Genomic DNA, 16,314 nt, shown 5'->3' with positions numbered 1-16,314 from the left:
CAGTCAACAATGATGTATGTCGGGGTAAGAATGGTGGTCCCTTATTGGCTGTTGGTGGTGACATACAGTAAACTAAGGTACGTTTCAAGGTTGGTATAAGGTCAATAACGGGTCTAAAAGGATTTAGAACAGCACTTGTAAAAGACATTAGTTAGTAGGAGTACTTGTGTGCAAGGCGCAAGTTGGCACCTCCACAGAGTGCATTTCTAGTTAATACAGCAACTTGTACATGTGCACGTGGTTGGAGCCAGGTGGTCTCCCTACTCTCCCATTGAGACATGTGCAGTGGTTGGAGCCAGGTGGTCTCCCTACTCTCCCATTGAGACAGTGGTTGGAGGTGGTCTCCCTACTCTCCCATTGAGACATGTCGACCCTGTAGGACAGTGATTGGAGGTGGTCTCCCTACTCTCCCATTGAGACATGTCGACCCCTGTAGGACACCTGCTGCTTGACAAGCAGCCTGCATGGCCGATGCTCATAAGCCCAATATCTCCCCTGGCCAAGATTCCATTTTGTCTGAACAGGAAACCCGGGATAAAATGTGTTACAGTTGCAATGATCTCTCTCCATTGGGAGAGCACACAACCCCCATCTCAACACAATGTTTTGTTCCAGGGACTCCCAGAAGCAAAGATTTGAGTTAAAAATCACACTTGTGTGAAGTAAGGGGTGTTCTTATCATCATACATCAGCCAATAAATAGATGACATTTTCAAGATTTTTCAAAAATATTTTTGAATAGCCATTAATGGTTAAAAACCCAATGAGGACAAACATTAGGGGGATTAGGGGATTTATTTTTTTCGTGTAGATGTGATTTGAATGCAATTATACCATGAAATATACTTTAGCTCTGGCATTCTTTGTCGAATTCTCACACAAAGAAAAGGACCAGTATAATCTATTAGTCTTTCCACAACAACCTCATGTCAAGCCAACATCCCCTAAATTAGGATATTTATAGTGTTGGACTCGTTGGGTCATGATAACCAGCGGCTCCATATTTGGAAATATAGACAACTGTTCAAGGCACAAGGTGGTTACCATAGACGTTACGCAGCAAACTCCTATATAGTCCTTGTGTGTGTGTGTGTGTGTGTGTGTGTGTGTGTGTGTGTGTGTGTGTGTGTGTGTGTGTGTGTGTGTGTGTGTGTGTGTGTGTGTGTGTGTGTGTGTGTGTGTGTGTGTGTGTGTGTGTGTGTGTGACAGTACACCCACATATACGCGACAAGGGGCGACAAAAAGCCGCGTTTTTAATGTATTTCTGGTTCCAAAATTGTTTTATAGTATGTCAAAGTGAAAGAAATAGTGCTGGGTCTTATAGCTGAGTTTGTCTTGAAAAACCAATATATACCAAGCATTGGTAGGTAAACACTTGTGATTTATAAAGAAAAAAATCTAAAATACGCACAGAAGTAGACTTAGTGGTTAGACAGATGCTTTCCTGGTTTTAATGGGTTTAACACAACAAAACTTTTTACAAACAAGTAATAGCGGGGGAAGTGATACTAAATAAATAGACATCACTGTAAGGCAAAGACAGCGTTGAGGTGTGTGGGAGGGGGGGGGGGGGACGAGAGAGAGAGAGAGAGAGAGAGAGAGAGAGAGAAGCTATTGGCCTTCTATATACGTGCCAGCATTTATCATTGATGAGTGCTACAAAGCCAACAGCTAGTGGGAGTACTGGCATGCGGACACTAGCCCAGCATAGAGACAACAGTTCCTACAGGCACTTGGTCATTTTGGTCAGTTCAATTGGCTATAATGGTGCATAGGGACACTATTCCTCCCCCTTGGCCCTTATTTTTGAGGGGCCCCTCCTATGCACAGCTTTGTGTGTCTTGTGTGTTTGTAGCACGGAATGTGATGCTTTGCTTGGCTGATGTATGATAAGAGCACCCCTCACTTCACACAAGTGTGAATTTTTATTTTCAAATACATTTCTACAAGAAACAAAGGACAACCGGAGAACATTTTCAACTGGTCTCCATTTATTTACTCATGAACAAACCACTCAATTTTAATGGAATGTACGGTAGTCGTTACTGACAGCTGGGAAGCCGAGAGACACAGGAAAGAACGTTGCGGTGGGAACTGATATTAAATCAGCAGGCGTGTATACACTATATCTGAACTGATATTAAATCAGCAGGCGTGTATACACTATATCTGAACTGATATTAAATCAGCAGGCGTGTATTCACTATATCTGAACTGATATTAAATCAGCAGGCGTGTATTCACTATATCTGAACTGATATTAAATCAGCAGGCGTGTATACACTATATCTGAACTGATATTAAATCAGCAGGCGTGTATTCACTATATCGCTGCTGTCGGGCAGAGAATTAACGCCCTACGTGATCACACCACAGCTTCACACAACAGCAGATCCACAAGCTCTAAACGCTTTGAGAACCACTCACTGACCTAGAGCCATTACAGCAGGCGGATGTGTTCAGATCTAATAAGAGCTTGTAACAGAGTCTAGGAAACCTGCATGTTCCCGTGTCTTTCTTCCCTTTTATTGTAAGTCACTCTGAATGATGGGACCTGCTGAAGACATTAAATGTAAATGTAATACATTTCAATGAGCCTGAGAGTCAAGTGTTTTGGCGTCTGGCTGACACTCCTATCCACAGCGACTTCACAATGAGCACAACGCTAGAATAATCACCAATTCCCAAATCGGCAAGACGACAAGGACAAAACAGCGGCGCCTTGACAGCAGAATGATTTAAAAAAACAAGAAACGATTTGAAATAAGGTTATAATGTGGTGGACATCTGGGTCAATGGGCTGAAAGATTTAAACAAAACAACCTGCGATGTATAGGACAGCAGAAGCTAAGATCAAATAGATTAGATGTGTTGATCCCGTGAGGGAAATTCAGTAATCATAGCTGCATGCACTGCAGTATGAAACACAGGACATATTCAGGGTAAAGAGATACATCTAAATTTAATAATAATGATAATAAGTCATAATAATTAGAGGGAGTAAAATAAAGGGAGTAAAATAAAATAAAATCTAAAGAGAATTAGGGTCCTGCTTGACCCTCCTCAAATACCTGTAGGCCACCCGGGATTTGCATGGTGTATTAACAGGTATAAATGTAGTCAGTGCATGTGAACAATCTACCCCCAGTAGTATGGTTACTATGTATAGTCAGTCCATGCACAGTGGATGAGGAATATACAATCTATGTACAGAAAACGTTTATTTAGTCAGTCAGTGGCGCCGTCAGGATGTAAAAAGTGGTGGGACTATATTCGATATCGAGAGTTGAGACTGGCTATTATAGATAGGATGGTATTGCGGTGAGAGGCAAGCATGCAGTGGCAGCCAATACACGATGACGATTGCGCAACAAAATGGGAATGGTGCTAGAGAGACCACCAGCGCCGGTCGGGATAAATACATTAATTGATAGACCAGTCATTTCCCAATAGCGTGGGGACATTCAGACCCAAATGACCCCCTCTCCGGCGCCTATGACGTCAGTGGTACTGTATATGGCTTATGTAGCTTGAGGAACCGAATATAACATGGCGCCACTTCTCCATTGAACCCTATTACTTTGAATGGTGTCGACGTTCCCGATACAAGATAAAGGATACAGGAAGAATCAGAACGTCACGGGTTTACACGTGTAAAGCGAAAAGCAATGGATCAAATGTGTTTGCGTTCAAGCTCCGTCGTTTTTTATTTCCAGAACGAGAAAGACATGAAGATAAAGCAAATGATAGAAAAGCAGTATTTGATTGAAAACCAAAGGGAAGATTCAGATGTGCCCGACGGTTTCAAAATCAGACGTCTCTGCACCTCTGCAAACGTTGTTTTGTACAACACGGCGCAAACACGGCGCACCGGTGTTCATAATGTGATCTAGTTTAGCCTTCATTGGCATCATCAGCTGCTTGCCAGCTGTGATGTGGCGGCGGGGCGGTGTCTTGGCGCCGTGAGTGGGTTTGACTGATGCCAAGCGCTACAGCGTCTGGCCACGGGCACCGCCAACAGAGAGGCACCATACCAACGCTGCCCGCTGCCAACACGCCTGTTTAACTGGATTAGGGGAGGCTCGCTCCAGAATGAGACATCACCACTGGAAAATGGATCTGTTTAAAGAACAAGTTGGTACATAGTGTGAAACCAGGGACTCAAATTATTTACATATGCAGTGATACTAGGGATGCAACCTTTAACTCTTTGAGATATTCATGGATTTCTATATAGTTTTTAGACTTCTCTATGGCAGAATGGCGTTTTTGAATGATTTATTGAAAATTCTCTGTTGTGAATGTGTGACAACGAAAGACCTTCAGAGAAAGCTTGGCTTGTCTGCTTCCAGGAAAAAAATGAACTGAGTTGATAAAATGTTTAGTTTTTGTGTTGAAAGCCTTTTAAAAGAGCCTGCATTTACACTGGGTAGTGTTTCTAGGACAACAAAAAAAGTTATGCCCGGTTGAAGTTTTATTTTCTAAATAACTTTTTTTCTGCTGGGCGTACATAGCCATGCAATATCTCATTTTAAAGGGTGAGTTGTCTAGTTCAATTAAAATAAAATAAAAAGTTTCTCACATGTACCACTGTAGATATTTTGCCATCTATAAATAGCATGGTCAGTCATGATCAATCTGACCTATCCAGCTAAAAGTCCCCCTAGCTCTGAAATGGAACATCATATAAACTCAATTCTTTTTTGGGGTAAAATTAGACATTCTAACGCACATTTTGATATATACCATGTTTACATAGTCTTACCAGTACCGTGTCTATTCATGCATGTATCTCAAAAACCTGTTGTGAAGAAACAGTTTTGATAAAAAAACACATCCAAGGACATTGTTTTGATATGACTTTGTGCCCATGATATGTATCAAAATATAGACTTGAATGTATACTGTATTATAACAAAAAAATTGGGTTCTTACCATCTACCGTTACAGAGTAAATCACAGTTGAAACTCGCTTAGTCAAACCATAAACCTCAGAATAGTGAACAAAATAGCCATGACAGGTCTAACTCATTGTAAAAGCTTGTCTTTTATTTTTTATGACTACTAACATAATACAATTATAATAAATATTACAGAAAATAAATAGGCCTACGCCGCCTACATACAAAACAGTTGTCCCCAAACTCCCCAGTGTCCCCAAACCACTGCATTCCAGTTGTTCTTGACGGTGTGTGTGTGTGTAGGCTAAATTAAAAAAAAACAACAACTGAAATGAATGAATGCATCCGGTTCAGTGTCGGAGAAATCCATCGCAGTCTTGACTCTTCGTCTTCATCATCATCATCATCATCCTCCTCCTCCTCCTCATCTGATGCCAGTTCTAAATATATAAAAATAAACATTTAGCTGTAGTCAGCCCGGCCAATAGCCAGTTGGGGGGGGACGGGGGACGTAGGCTATCTGACATCATCGTCATCATCATCATCACACGGAGACACACTAAACAATGTACAATCATGATTGTATACAATATACAATGAATGCAATTATCGTGCAAGCTCAGACGTCAATGAAACGTCATACAGATCTTATATAATACGCTACTGTTAGCTTCACTCCCCGTCCCCCCTCCGATCCTTGTAGCAAGGTCATCATAACGAACCACGCGTTGCTTCAGTAAACGATGCATGTTTGTTCTCCGTCTTTGTAGACAGTAAATAAAAGGAGCGAACATTACTCTAAAGATCAGATCGCCTATAAGGCACGCTACAATATAAAATACTTGTACTGCCATGCGTGCATGCCTGCTACGATACATTTGTACTGCACCAACCGATCGACACCAACCCTCCCTCCAGCCATTAGCCAGCACCAATGCACCGACCAACACCATTAGCCAGCACCTTTGGTGCTGGCTAATGCCTGGGGGCCATCGTGGTGAGTCATTCTGGCGTCATGATCTGACTAGTAGTAGTAATTATCCAAGCATCTATTTGTAGCGATCATCTTATGATTTCTGATCACTATAGAAGGGCATTTTCTACAATAAGATTACCTCAAAACATTCCGGGTTGATCGTCTTCTTCAATGGTTTCCCGGTATAGCTCATCGGACGACGATGGGGAGACAATGAAAAAAGGAGGGAGGGAGCAGCGAGTCTCGCTGTAAGCACTGGACCAGGGCTACTCCGCCTGGAGAAGGCGACTGGGACGCGTATGGATCAATACTACTACCACAAAACTCGCTCAAATAAATAGTACTGCTTTCAACTTTTTCTGCTAGAAAATCGCTCGGGCGAGACGGCAAAACAGGCAAAACAATGAAAACTATGAAACTCCCTCTGCCCCCACTGTTTACAGGGGTTGGGACCAGCTTCCAATGGCAACACGTACACGTGTGTCACATGACACGGGTTTTCTGGGTAATGTAGTTGGAATATAAGCTCAGGAATTTAAACAGCGCTTCGGAGCATATTAATATGTTTAGATTCATCAAAAACTGTGAAGACGCCAATTGGCGTCATTGATCATTTACGGAATTCTGATGAAGACGCCAATTGGCGTCTTTCATCTTCTAAGGGTTAACCAAACTAAGCGATTATACAAAAAAATCTTTGATTTGAGTAAAATATTACAATTATTATTATTATTTTCCTGATCATTATAGGAAAGACTAAGAGGAACATTCAAGAATAGCAAAGATAGCTGAACTACAACCTCACTAATAGAGACTGCCTGCTTCATTTAGGAATTTGTGTCAAACCAGAAATAGGATCAAAATGTCTCGATTAACGAGCATAGAGACCAACTACAACCATCCCAGTTGTAGTTACTGTATATTGTATTAACATACTTGACTTCACTAAAACAAATCGGTAATACAGCTTGAAGTACAGTACTCAAGTAATTGTCCAGCGTCCACCACTACATTTAATACTGTGTCAAGTTGCTCAACAGCTCAATTTAATGCGAGGCAAAACAGCACATTATTGGTGATAAGCTGTTTGACCAGCTCTTGGTTTGTGCTTGAAAATGTTGGACCCACAGGCTGGCCGACAGACTGACTGAGTGGCTTAATAGTAGCTTGCAGCTAAAAATAGTAAAAACTTGATCTAAGACACCAAACTGGAACGAGTACAAGGGAACAATTGAGTGGTCGGTTTTAGCCCCATGCAGGATACAGAGACCTGCCAACCGGGCAGCACCTGCCGTTATGCTGGCATAAGTTAGCATGGCACCACATTGTGTGTGTGTGGGTAACAGGCTGCTCAGTGCCAACATGCAGTTCACTGCTAGTCACTGATACTGTGTACTGTACAAAGGGAATGTTTTGTTTTTCTGAAAGCCGTCCGAAATTATATAGATTCCCCCCCCATGTATTTTATAGATATTATTATGCACCTTTAATACATCTTACATGTTATCAAATGTAAGATAAATCTCAGTATGATTTAGGCTGCTCAACAGTGCCACTTTAGGTTACCCAGCGATATTGCAGCTGTTGAGGCCTCGTACTCATAATATGAAATCATATTGAACCATCATTAGAATATCAACCAACCTCTTCCTGTCTCTGTCCCTAACAGACAACGAGAACTCCAAGATGGAGGGGAAGCCGGGCCACCAGTCGGAACGCAGCGAGGACCCAGAGGCGGACAGCAAGCAGCAGCAGCAGCCGGGCCAGCCACACACCTCCTCGGAGCAGGACATGAGGCGGCAGGAGGAGGGCGACAGCTCCAGCAACCCCGAGAGCCAGGACAGCGACGACAGCCTGGGGGAGCACTCCGACGGAGAGGCGGAGGAGCAGGTGGAGGGTGGCCGGGTGGGGGGCGGAGGGGTGGGGGGAGGAGGCGGAGGGGACGGCGTGGGAAGGCTGGGGAGGTTGGGAGGAGGGCTGGGGGGTCTCGGGGTGCTGGGCGGTCTGGGGACGCTGGGCGGCGGTCTTCACATCAAGGTAGAACACTACGGTGACGGGGAGGGGGCGGAGCTTCGCAACGGCCAGTCGTCGTCATCCGACGAGGAGCAAGACGACGAGGACGAAGAGGAGGACGAGGAGGACGATGATGATGAGGAGGACGGCGACATGAAGGACTGCGATAGCGCGGCCGAAGCACAGGCGCGCGCCGTGACCAGCGGGGACGCCAGGCTGCAGAATAGAAAGAAGCGGCGGAAAAAGCAGAAGTGGGACGGAACGAGGAGCCGGAGGCTGCGGCTGTCGACCACGCCCAGCCCCGTCGCGCTGCCGCTGGTGGATCCCTTGCACGCCTCGGCGTCCTCCTCCTCTTCCTCCACCCACCTCCTCCCCTCGGCGGCCTCTCCCGACGTGGCGGCGGCGGCCTCCGTCCTCAAGATCAAGACGGAGATGTCGGAGCCCATCAACTTCGACAATGACAGCAGCATCTGGAACTTCCCTCCCAACAGGGAGATCTCCCGCAACGAGTCCCCTTACAGCATGACCTCCAAGCCGGCGGGCGCCGCCCCCGGCTCCCACGACGCCTTCCCCTCCCCGCAGGGCGGCTCCCTGCAGGTGTCCATCCCTGACTCGGTCCTCACCCCTCCCGGGACGGAGGGGAGCGGAGGAGGGGCGGGGAGGAAGCCTCCCTACAACGGGAGTTCCTCCGCCCCGTCCTCGGCCTCCAGCGCGGCCAGTCTGGCCCCTCCCTCCAGCGCCTCGTCCTCCTCCGACCCCCTCTCCCCTCCTCTCTCCGCCTCGCCGCGGGACAAGCATCAAGGCACGCCCACCACCTCCTCGTCCTCGTCGTCCTCGTTGTCGTCGTCCTCCTCTTCCTCCCTGCTGTACTCCGGGGACCTGGAGGCGCTCCAGCGGCTGCAGGCGGGCAACGTGGTCCTCCCGCTGGTCCACCGGGTGACGGGGACGCTCACGGCCTCCTCGTCCACGGCCGCCATGGCCGGCGCTGTGCCTCCGAGGGTCTACACCACCGGGACCATCCGCTACGCCCCAGCAGACGTCACTTTAGCCATGGCCCAGGGCAACCTGCTCCCCAACGCCATGAACTTTGTCGGGGACGGCTCCGGGTTCGGCCTGGACCCCAAGACGCCCATGGAGATGCTGTACCACCACGTCCACAGGCTCAACATGTCCGCGGCCGCGGCCGCCGGCAGTCCGTTCGTGGGCTCGGCGGCCACCGCCATGACGGGCGGCAACGGCGGTCTGATCGGGGGTCAGATGCCCGGCGCGGTGGGCAACGTGTTCACGACGGCGGAGGGCCTGTTCTCGACGCTGCCGTTCCCCGTGTATAGCAATGGTATCCACAGCAACACGCACACCACACTGGAGAGGAAGGAGGATTAACGCTGAGCCGCTCGAGACCGCATTACTGTGTTAAGCAGAATCACAAACTGTGTCAGAAACAAAAGACTACTTACTAGTGAAAAAGAAAAGATAAATAAAAGACTACTTACTAAAACTCGCTCTTTTATCTACGCGGTGTAAGACTGTGCTTTCCGAGAGAGGAGAAAGAAAGGGAGGACGACAAAAATGTATTCTAGCACTTTGAATCTGAGCAACTGAGCTTATGTAACAGACCTGAATGACCCTCAAACATATCCCCCTTTTTCTATCTTCCTTCTCTCTTCTTCCTCCCCCTCTTACAATCTCTCAACCTTTCTCTCTCTCTCTCCTTTGCTCCCTTTTATTGTGAACAGTGACATTGTTTCCCTCTGAATACAAACAGAAAACGTGACTATTCTTTATTGTAAAGAATTCCTTTTTTGCCTACAGAGAATTCATATTGCCTGAGGACTCCACTGGAGCCCAACGGGATGCTTTTTCATTTGACGTTACGTTACATCTTTATGAAGATGCTGATTGTGTCTGTATTTAAGGAGGACGGTACAGGTTATTTGTATGGTCAGAAACTCGTTATCGGGTTCTCCTCGGTATCTTGATGTGATCAAGGCTTAGATGAAAACACATTCTGAAAGATAGGAGGATGTTCTTGCGTTCGACAAAGGTCTCAGTGATAATCTTTTGAAAAAAGGTTTTTTGAGGTTGTTTCTCAATGAGGGAAAATACGTAGTTAGGGAAAATTAAATGTTAATTCTTTCTCTTTTTTCATTTATTTTCTTTTTTACAAATATATTCTAGCTCAGATTTAACTTACAAATCAAGCATTAAAAAAGCAATTTCAGCCGGGTAACGAGCTGTGAATAGAATGTTACTACTTCGTCTCTTAATCCAGGACTTCTCCTACAGGTCTGCACCAAACATAACCTCATCACCTCTCCTTCAATTCACCCCCCACCATTTCTATCTGTCTATGCTAGCCTAGATAGCACTAGCTAGCTTTGTTCCTCTGTCTATTTGTAGGCTACCTAGACAGCCTTCTATTTCAATCTCTGTGTAGTTCTGTTTCTGTCTCCGTTTCTCTATATGGCTATTCTAGCTAATGAAATAGCCATGTTCTCTCCCTGCCCCTCTGTAGTTGACACATCTCTTGCTGGCAATTCAGATAGCTAGCGCTCTTTCTCTCGTGCCCTCTCTCACTCTATGGGGCAGGCTACACTGGGGGCGGAATTGGCGCGGAATTGCTTCGCTCCGTTCGCGAACCGGGGTCCGCAACGGTACGCTGTAATCAATGGAACCTGGCTACACCGAGCACGGGTGCGGTGTGCAGGTTGTGCGTAAGCTCCGGCTACACCGAGCACGGTGCGGTGTGCAGGTTGTGCGTAAGCTCCGGCTACACCGAGCACGGTGCGGTGTGCAGGTTGTGCGTAAGCTACACCGAGCACGGTGCGGTGTGCAGGTTGTGCATAAGCTCCGCACGTGAATCTTTTTTTACGCTAGTGCTCTATTTTTCTGCGTGTCCATGGGGGTTACGCAGCCCTTCATCTCGCCTTCAGAGTAAAAAGAACTCCCCACGGGACGGACAAATTGACGGTGCAGCCGTTCCACTCCACACCGCGGTACGGTTCCGTTCCGTCCCCAGTGTAGCCCGGCCGTATCTCTCTCTCTGTAACTGGCTAGCACTCTGTCTTACTAGCTAGCTGTCAATCAATCTATCTTTTTACCGTACTACTAGCTAGCTAGCTATTTTCCTCCGTCTCTGGATCCATGGTGCTATTGACCGTCCAGCAACCCTGACTCAGCTGGCTGATGGGGTGCTGTTTCCGGCTCACAGCTCCTGACAGACCGATCGTTTTTGTTTTGTTTTTTTGTGGGGGGGAAATAATAATGTAAAACATTTTTCCCCCGTTCAGTAAAGTAAAAAACCTCCAATCAACACGTTTCATAAGCCCCATGCACTCCCCTCTCCTCAGCCAGGAAGTCGGCTGTCTGACAAGCTCAATGTGATTGGGCTGAGGAGGGAAGCGCCTGCAACATGGAGCGAGTTAATTGGTCGATTTTTATTTTATTTTTCTCTTACTTGATCACTTTGACTTCTCAGTGAGACTGAGGCTAATTAGCTAACGTTGCTAACTTGAAAAATGAATGTTGAAAACCCTTGACCGGCTCCTGTTCACTCACTTGTTTTTTGTTTTTTTTACTACTACTAGGCCTACTACTACTACTACTACTACTACTACTACTACTACTACAACAAGTACAGTACCTACTACTACTAAACTACTACTACTACTACTACTACTAGCCCACTACTCTCTCTCTCCTTCCTTTTTCCTCATCCTTCATCTCCAGCTCCTCTTCCTCTACTTCCTAAGCCAGAATCACCTCCAGAAATTCCTATCAATCCGCTCTCTTCCACCCTTGAATCATCACCGGACTCTGTGAACAAAACCACATATCAGAAACGGAGATTGTAATAAAGACATTACAGTGCATTTTCAATCAATCAATCAAAACAAAATGGAATATGATTTTTTTTTGCGGGGAGAGAAAAAAACTCACATTCCTGAACAACGTTGTCGTTGTCGTTTCTGTTGTTTCGGTTTGTTTTTTCTCCTCTGTTGCCAAAAAAAGAAAATGTTAATCTCACAGTTTTGGTGTTCAGAAACACTGTGATTCTTGTTTGTTTGTTCATTTTATCTTCTCTCTCTTCTTCTTCTTCTTCTTTTTGATAAAAAGATAAGAATAAGTAATAATAAAACGGTATAAAACTGTCACTTCCATGTTTTTAAAAAACGACAGCCCGTTTTCCCCCATCCTGTCATTCTTAATACCCAGTGTGATTAAGCCGTTAAACGTGTAACAATGTGTAAGTGTCATTGGCTGTCAAAAAGTCTCCATCGCGACTTCTCTGTGTGTGATGACTATATGCAGTATATACAAAGCTACTGTAGCTGTTTTTGTCCTTTGTCCTTCTCTGTGCTATTAATCTCTAGCGCGGGGCTTCGGGCTGACAGAGGGAGACGAGGGGGGCGGCTAGTCGCTCCCTCCATCTCCCTCTCTCTCTCCGCCAAAGCCTCTCTATCTGCAGTCTTAGTGAACCATGTGGAGGTTTGTGGATTTCGTGTCGGTGGCCTTTCCAAAAAATGAAAATGTAGAGTCCACCTTTTTTGCTGCTTCCTTTTGTCTTTGTAAAACCTTTATCGTTTCTTTTTCTCTTTTGTTTTTCTTTTCTAATCTGTTCTCTCTCTTCCTCTCTGCTGTTGCTTTTTGCTGTTGTGTAGTCTTATAAAGACCTCTTAACTCTTAACTCGCTCTCTTTCTCTCAGAGATGAAAAGATTCTTCTTAACTAGCTCAAAGGTTTATGGAGCCATTTTGCCACTGAGGAATTCTGGGAATCATAGTTTCCAGCTCTCGCATACAATAAGAATAATTATATATAATTATAATCATGATAAGAATGATATAATATTAATAATAATGAATAGTAATAAATTCACTAATTACACATTAATAATGCTAGAAAAAGTAGCATTTAGATGTAGTCTATCTTCTGAAAAACCATAAAAGCCTCAGTTGTGAAACATTCCCAGAGTCCCTTGGGCTTCTTGTATGCATTGGGTGTATTTCATTGGCTCCCACCAAACTTGTTCACTTTTAAAAGACCCTACGCGCAACTGCTACTCTCACAGGACAAATAAAGAACTTAGTGGTTTAAAGAAAAAAATAAAATAAAATAAAAAACGGATCACAGTAGTATTTCAGGACAAGTGAAAACAATTTTAAAGATTTCTAAAGAAATTAAAAGAAAAAAATATTTCGCACTACAAATCTATTTTTATAGGTGTTTTGGAAATAACTTGCATGTTTACTAAGTTTGTCGTTCGACGCGTTTCGGTTGTACTTCAATCAATCGATCCCTCGGTTTCTCGGTCCAGCAGCTTTTGTCGACGTTCTGCGTGTTTTCTAGTCTGTCTGAGCCCGAACAGGGAAGGTGGAGGCCCTGTGTTCCTAAAAGTCTGTATCACAAAACCAACACAGGCCTCCGAACACTTCTTCTTACATCAGGAAAATAAATACTGTGTCTGTGCTCTGTGGAGAAAACTCAATGTCTTGCTACTACTAATTCTACTGCTACTTACTACTCCAATTTACAAAAAATATAATTAACCCACGTCAGGAACTTTTATGCGTTTTTAAAGACGGACATGATTTGGGTTGGGTGTGTTCGGTCGGTTGGCTGGTGGGAGTTTGGTTGGTTGTCCATTAACCAGTTGTCAGTGTTGTCGTCATTTCCAGGAGCACTTCAGATTAACCACATAAACCCTAGCGTCCCTATTCTGGGGGCGTGGCACGGAAACAGGATAGAAGAATATAGAGTCCTGGGCAACTTCGGTGAACTATAGGGCTTAAATGTGGTTAATGCTGAATCTAGATTTTAGCGTTTTCTACCTATCGGAGATTAACAGGTTTCGGGTAGGGTGGGGTTGGGTTGGGTGGGATGGGGGGGTGGTGTGCGGGGGAGATGAATCGCTGGACCTCATTGGGTTAAGGAAAAACTGGGGGATCGGAAATGTAGGTGGGGGAGGGGCAGGGTTGTAACTTAGACAAATCACTGTGGCCCAGGAAATACACCCACATGTAACAAAAAAAACCAAACAGCCGGACCAAGCTGTTTCAATGTTTTTTCTGTGTTTTGTGTCGAAAGATGATTAATTGCTGGTGATTTTAAAAACTTTAAAACCTTAATCACAAGCTGCTGTCAAATACATAGTGTTTAAAGAGTTACAAATATTGAAAAAATCACTTCATTTACCTGTGAAGACTGTGTCTGTGTTTTTAACTATTTCTTGTACAACTAATTATACAGATTCTTTTACGAGGAACTTGGTGCCAAGTAGCCAAACAACGGGACAGAGGGACCCTCTTAGTATCAATGTTAACAGTGTTATAAGATTCTAAATACAAAACAAATTAAAATATTAAAAAAGAGAAAAAAAAAGTATGGTACATTTCTATTTTATTTGTTTTGTTATTTGATTTAATTTCCTCTCGGAAGACGGGGGGAAAGAAACATAACTAACTGATGCTAACTTTGAGTGCCTGGCTTGTTTATTCTTATGATTATTATTATTTTATAATATGATTTTTTTCAGAAAGAAAAAAACAACATCTTTTTATTTCATTTGCCGTGAATAATGCTGCAAAATCTGAAGAAAAAATGTACATAATTCATTTTTACAGCGAGCAGGGTTCTTCTGTTCAACCTTTCTGTAGGTTTTCATCGGTCATGCACGGTTGAGTTTCTGTAACCCAGTTTTTCGACCATCCAACAGGTGCCATATTCATAATAAAACTTCTCTTGAATTTGTTACCAGCTTGCATCATTTCTTGCACTTCTGTTGGTTTGACACATTCAACCATCCCCAGCAGCACCTTTAACCACACCGAACCCAAATCCTTCACCACCTAACCTTGTCCTTAACCAACCCCCAACCCAATCCTTCAGCTGTTGGGTGAAATCAGCCCTTAGCGCCTTCTGTCAGAAGTTAACAACCTCCCCACAACCTCCTAAATACACCCAACCTCAATCCTTAAACACCACCTGCAACCCTAAACTACACCCAACCCCAACTTATAGTTTTTAACCATCCCCAACCTAGTCCTTAACCACTGGATATATCTCCATTTCAGTGACTCGTTTAATTTCCTGTTCATTGAAATGATTAGTCCCAGTGATTCATCCCCTGTTCGGTGCTTCTGGTTCTGCCCTCCTCACGTCGTTCAGTCCCAATGTCCAGTCCAATGACGAAAGTGGAACAAACGCCGCTCTCTTCAGCCAGCCAAAATGACTGGCCTCGTATCACCAGACTTTCCACACGGGGGAAACTGAACAACACGAGGAACAATAACTTTTGAGGAAGGAACCGGGTTCATTCCCGTCTACAAACACTATTTACCACTTCTAACCAAACGCTAACTAACCCAATCCATAACCCCAACCTCACCCCAATCCTTAACCACACCCCAACACTAGTCCCTAAACAGACCCTACCAAACTCCTTAAACCATAGACATAATAAAGGTAGATGCCTCTTCCGGCTCTGGGGCGTATGTTCTCGAGAGGGGGCAACATTTTCCCGAGATTCCTTGCAAAGCATAGCGGAAGCATGAGCTTGTGTCACAGAGCGCATGTTCGGGTCTAATGTATGTCCCGGTAAAGATGCGCTGTGATTGGCCAGTAGTCACTTGAGTAGCATGCCTTCCACACTTCCGCCGCACTTCCTCCCCCAGTGTAAATTGTTCCGCCCCTCCTATGGCTCCAATGAACTGCAGCGGCCAATGAGGCATCTATTTTTTTAATATCTATGCCTTAAACCACCAAAACTAATCCTCAATAACCACACCCACTCCAAATCCCTGAACCCCATCACTATTCCTGTCCCTAACTCACCGAAACCATCAAAACATCAACTGCACAACAACCACCTCCAACAACAGCCATGCCATTCCAACCCAAACTTCATCTCCACTCATAAAAATAATTTATTTTGACACTTGATCTGAAACCGATGTTGGTTCAGTTGAATTATAATTAGCTTTTAGATAGATGGGTGGATAGGATATAGCAGGAAAACTAGAGGAAAGAAAAAGGAGCGAGCAAGAACCGGGAAAGGAAAACATTAATATCTAAAATATGCGACATCCTTCCCAACTTTTCTCTTCATTCTCCTTGACCTTGCTGGTAGCTCTTTGTCGGCGAGATCAGAGGAGAAGCTACAAAGAGAGGAAAGCCTCGAGGCGATTTGTCTTAACTGGTTTTCTCTTTTTCCTGGGAACAGCGTGCACTCAGGTACATTCTAAGATTTAGTGAGGAGTGGAAACAGTCTTGACACACTGTGGGTTATTAGCAGCTATAGCTGTACTTGACACACTGTGGGTTATTAGCAGCTATAACTGTACTTGCTGCCTGACAGGAAAAACACACTGCAGGGATCTGGACTGTACGCTTGGGCTCATAAGCCAGATTTATACTTCGTCGTACG

The 16,314-nt window shown here is 44.7% G+C and overlaps 1 protein-coding gene across 1 annotated transcript in view; it reads left to right on the top strand.

Moving 5' to 3' along the window:
- Positions 1-10,545, top strand: part of npas3 (neuronal PAS domain protein 3) — a gene marked incomplete at its 5' end in the record, with an annotated part of 405,035 nt that extends 394,490 nt beyond the window's left edge. The window contains one exon of the mRNA XM_079529070.1: positions 7,547-10,545. Coding sequence (XP_079385196.1) covers positions 7,547-9,273 — 1,727 coding nt within the window. The 3' untranslated portion in view covers positions 9,274-10,545. The remainder of the gene's footprint in view (positions 1-7,546) is intronic.
- Positions 10,546-16,314: the final 5,769 nt, after the last annotated feature.

Source organism: Electrona antarctica (genome assembly GCF_951216825.1).
Source record: "Electrona antarctica genome assembly, chromosome: 18".
Classification (NCBI taxonomy): domain Eukaryota; kingdom Metazoa; phylum Chordata; class Actinopteri; order Myctophiformes; family Myctophidae; genus Electrona; species Electrona antarctica.
Note: the sequence above shows the minus strand (reverse complement) of the source record. Positions and strands in the feature narration are given on the sequence as shown.